Raw genomic sequence first — 4956 nt, 5'->3', positions numbered from 1 at the left:
TATCTAATAAAACAACATGGGGGGAGCAACCAGCCGGGCCCTCGTCTCAAGCTGCTTAACATGATGCTTCAAGCGGCTAGTTTCTTGATTAAGTGATTCTTGTTTCCGGTACTGCGGGCTGCTTTTTTGAACTGTCTCTTTTCTTCTTGAAGTTATCGCGGCATGGCCTGAATATGGGGACCAGCTGGAAGCTGTCCTAATAGAGTGGTTTGATGGTCTGGACTAAGCTCCCGAGTCATCTGGTCTGTGGCTAGGTTGTCGTCTTCTCTCATTGTCTGATTGACCCAATCACCGTATCGTTCCGGTTTTTTTCTAGTACGGGATGAACAATGATTTAGATCTTCTGTAGCAGTGATGGGGTTTTCCACGGCTTGGGGAAACATTGCTAGATGTCCAGAGTCCAGGTTTGTAGCTAACTCACCAGGGATTTCCAGAAGGGAAGGGTTTATTTCCTTTCTAATTTTGCTTTGGGGAGGTGCTGCAGAAGGTCCAAAGTTCGAACCCTCTTGCAAGTTTTCTTTTCCGGCATGGGTCTGTAGAGTCACCTGTAGAATCCTCTTTCGTCGAGCTTATCAGCTAGACTCATTTGGGAAAAGAACTCCATTAATCTTTTGCAAGGTTGCAGGCAGCTTTTTCATGAGGGCCGAGCCCTTCGTGCTCCTTTTATATTTGGCCACCTTCGAGGCTCAAGCGTCGCCGGTGCGCGGCCAGAGCTTTCTAGACAGGCATGATAGGGTTTCAACCTGGATTCATGTTGAGTCGAGGTTTGGCCCTGTCTTTCCGCTACATAGGTGGGGTTGGGCCAAGTGGTTATGACTTGGTAAAGGCCCATCAACTTGGCTTGTAGCTTAGATTTTGCCCCCCTTCGCTGCCGCCTGTTTACCAAACACACCCAATCCCCAGGTGCGAAGAGCGGTGGCAATTCTTGGTCTGCCTTCCTAGTATCCATATGCGCCTCTCTGAGAGCCTCATGCGCTTCTTCCAGCCTCTGCTGCTTCCACAGCACATACTCGCTGGCTGATTGCACTTCCGTGGGTGGTGGTGACATTCTAACTAGTTGGGCAGACGCAACTGCCTGTCAAACATCATGAAGTTAGCCGTCTCGCCTGTCACGGTGTGGGGGGTGCCTCAATGCACCCGCACGAGCTGGGGCAAGAACTCATTCAATTCCTTTTGGTCTAGTTTCAACAACATGGCCCTCAGAGAGTCGCCAAGGCCTCGATTGTTTCTCTCTACCATCCTATTGGCCTGGAGATCGTAAGAATTATTCCGTGTCTTGCTCACCTTCCAGAGCTGGCAGAGCTCCTCCATCAATTTGCTCTCAAATTGAAAGCTTTGGTCTGTAGGGATTTGCTCTGGAAGCCCCAAGTAGCGGAACAATCTTTCATTGAGGGCACTGGCAACCCTTGGAGCCATGGGTTCCGGAATGACAATGGCATCCTCCCACCGGGTAAAGTGATCCGAGAGCACTAAGATCCACTTAATGCCCCTCGCGGTGGTGGGGAGGGGACCTACCAGGTCGACGGTGACCTTCTGCTATAGTCGGCCAGCGTATAATTGCTGCCGGCTTCCTGCAGGCTTGGTCTCTCCGTGGTTGGCGGCTTGGCACACCTCACATTTTCGTACTAACCTGCGAACAGCGGCTGTCAGTACGGGCCAGTACCATGTAAGCTAGAGGCGACTTACCAGCCTCCCCACTCCGAAGTGGGTCATGGTATGTGTCTGCCGGATAACTAGCTCCCTCATAGCTAGGGGCACACGGCACACCACCGGATTTAACCGTGAAAGGCCACACTGGCTTTCAGCACGCCATCCTGCCTGATTCTCAGAGATTCCCTTCTGCTATGCAGAACCCTGAGCTCCTAGCTCCCCAAATCCAACTGCTCTAAAAGCACTTTGGTGTTACCCCGAAGTGCTCGGTACATTAGGGCTATAGCACTCTTGCCCTTGCTCTGCAGCTGAGCCAACTGGTTAGCTAGCTGAGCCAATGTCTCAGGTTCCAAGGTAGTCTCGACCGACTTCAAGCTAGCCCGTGTCCCGTGGGGCAGAGTGCTGGCTCGAATAGCCGATCATCTCTCGCACGGCCCTGGCAACCTCTGCCCAGTTCCTACGTGGCTCCTGGTGACGACTATTAGTGCCTCGGGTCATCACCCGCTCAATAGCAGGGGTTCCCAGGATGGCCTCGACCGGTCCTGGGTTGACCTTGGATGTTGCAGGGAAAACAGGGACTTGCACCGGTGAACCGGCTGCCTCGCGCATGGGCCTGGCAATCCCTGACAGACCATGGTTTCTCCCAATCACCTTAGCCTCATCCTGGTCCTCTTGATCTAGCGCACGCCGAGTTGGACCTCCATCATGGTACTCTATCTAAGCACAATTTTGACAGTCTTTGCAAGTCTGTCTGCTTAAGCCATCGGCGTTACCGTGCTTTGATCATGCGCAGTGTTCCAGCTCATACTTGAACTCGGCTAGCACCTCTAGCCATCGCGCCTCCTGGTGAGAGGGCTCCTTCCTGAGACAGAGCCATCGCAGGAAGGCATGGTCCGAGCAAAGCCAAAACTCTAACCTGTATAAGTATGGGTGGAAGTGGTTTACCGTTCTGACCACTGCCAAAAGCTTTCTGCGTGTCACACAGTAATTTTGCTACAGGGAGTGAGTGTTTTGCTGTAGTAAGCCATCATTTGTTTCTGGTCGCGATACTGCTGCAACAGCACAGCTTCTACGCCACACCCGCCGACATCCGTGTCAAAGATATAGGTATTTTCCAGATTCAGATACCCCTGCATTGGTGCTGTGGTGGGGCTGTGGCGCAGTATGTCAAATGCTGCCTGCTCCTCGCCTGTCCATCTCAAGGGCTCTTCCCTCTCCACCAGCCAGTGGAGGGGTTTTGCAATGTTGGCAAACTTAGGGATGTTCTGCCGGTAGTACCCAACAGTACCCAAGAACCTTTGCAGTTCCCGGACTCCACACGGCACTGGCCACTGCCCCACCACCTCTGCTTTTGCTGGGTCTGTGGCAACCCTTTCGCTACTTACTATGTGGCCCAAGTACCGCATTTTAGACTGTAGAAGTTTTCACTTTGTTGGTTTGAGCTTGAGTTTAGCTCGCTGCAGCTGCTGGAATACTTTCTCCAGCCACTGGAGGTTGGTCTCAAAATTAGGTGCATTAACAATCATGTCATTCAGGTATAATAGTAGTAGTTGCCAATGAAGCCCGTGCAGCACGCTTTCCATCAATCGCTAGAAAGTGGCTGGGGCAGAAGTCAGTCCAAAAGGAAAGACGCTCCATTTCCACAATCCTGACTGAGTGATGAAAGCTGATTCTTCTCTGGCATCTTCCTCCAGCAAAACCTGCCAATATCCGCTGATGAGATCAAGGGTACTACAATATCGGCTTCCAGCCAAGGCATCCAGACTTTTTTCTATCCGAGGAGGGGATAGGCATCTTGTTCTGTTACCGCAGTGAGCCTTCCGTAATCCACACAGAATTTCATTACTAACGCAATAGGCGAGCTCCAGGCTCCTCCAGTCGGCTCAATCAATCATCTGGCCAACCGGTCCTGTACCTGTCTCTTTGCCTCCACTTTCTTTTCAGACCCTAAGCGGTGATGGCAATGACGAATAAATCGGGTCTCGTCTTTCACAGGTATAGAGTGCTCCACGAGCGACGTTTTACCCATATTGTCATCTCCGGTGCTAAACACTGACCTATACTTGGTCAATAGGGTAACCAGGTTTCCAGCTTGCTCTGCATTTTGGCATAAGGGTCTGGCAGCGTGGTACAGTTCTTGGAAATGCTGGAGAATCCATGGCTTGGCATCGACTAGGGTTATCGGCACAGCCAAGCTTCCCTTGAGGAGAGGGGTGCCGGCAGTGAGAGGAGGTGCTTCCACACTAGTGTAAGTGCCTATGGTGGTTCTCGAATGGATGGTCAGGGGTTGGAGGTTCGGATTGAGACACCTAACCAACACCTTTTGATCTGCTCTGGGCTTGTTCAGGGTTGTTGCTAGAGTCGGGCCTTCAGGGTACCCTTCTATTATCTCGAGTGGACAAAGATTTTGTGGGGTTAACCTACACCTGACCGCGACCTTTGTGCTAGCTGGCACAACCAAATCCTCTATTACCTGGACTTTGTTCTGAAGGAGCTTCCCCGTTTGGTTGGTACAAGCCTGTGGCTTCCCATCCACCTTCAACATGGGTGGTGAAAACTCTATTGAGCATTGGCGTGCCATAAAGAAGGGCATGCCAAGAATTGCGTCTTCACTATTTTGACTGACTATGAAGACTTCTTTGGTCTTCACTTCACGGAGCCTTACCGGGGGCTGGATTACACTGTAAAAGGGTAACCTGGTCCCAGCAGTGAGCAGGCCATGAGTGTTACTCTCCTCCAATCGTTCTCTTTTACCACGACGAAATCGGTCAAACACTTGTTTTTCAAGCAGGTTAGTGGTGCATCCAGCATCCAACAAAAAGTGTACTGCTCGACCTTCAATTTTACCCGAGAAGAAGTAACTGGTGGAGTGTGGGCGGCCCAGCAGGCATGCTAGCACAGGCTCCCTGTGCTCAAAGGGGGCTGCTTGAGGCTGCTGCCTTTGTGCAGGTAGAGAATGTGCCTGGGCGAGTCTCTTTGGATGGCAGGGGGCTGTCCACTGCGAGACAGGGCACCGAGGCATCTGAGAGGAAGGCATAGTGCTTACTTCGAGAGGACTCATGCCTGACTCTTTTAGGCTTATTATTTATATTGTGTTCTGGGTAGCTATGAGGGTGGTTGGGGTAGAGTTCTGGGTCGGCCTGATTTTTTCAGATCGTTCCACTTGGGTGAGGCCTTGGCTGAATCGGTACTTCGTTTTGTCCTGGTTTCCGCAGGGGCCTTATTGCAGCTAGTAGTGGGTGCTACTACTGTGACCTTCTTCTGTTTCCCGACGACTCTTTTTTTCTTTGACTGGGGCACTCTTTT

General features: G+C 51.5%; 1 protein-coding gene across 1 annotated transcript; it reads right to left on the bottom strand.

Annotated features, from left to right (window-relative positions):
* Positions 1–2627: 2627 nt before the first annotated feature.
* LOC137388362 (uncharacterized) lies at positions 2628–3056 on the bottom strand. Its single transcript, XM_068074848.1, has one exon. The coding sequence runs from the start codon at positions 3054–3056 to the stop codon at positions 2628–2630; it is 429 nt and encodes a 142-aa protein (XP_067930949.1).
* Positions 3057–4956: the final 1900 nt, after the last annotated feature.

This window comes from Watersipora subatra, chromosome 2 (genome assembly GCF_963576615.1).
Source record: "Watersipora subatra chromosome 2, tzWatSuba1.1, whole genome shotgun sequence".
NCBI classification, from domain to species: Eukaryota; Metazoa; Bryozoa; class Gymnolaemata; order Cheilostomatida; family Watersiporidae; genus Watersipora; species Watersipora subatra.
This window is presented reverse-complemented; position numbering and strand designations above follow the sequence as displayed.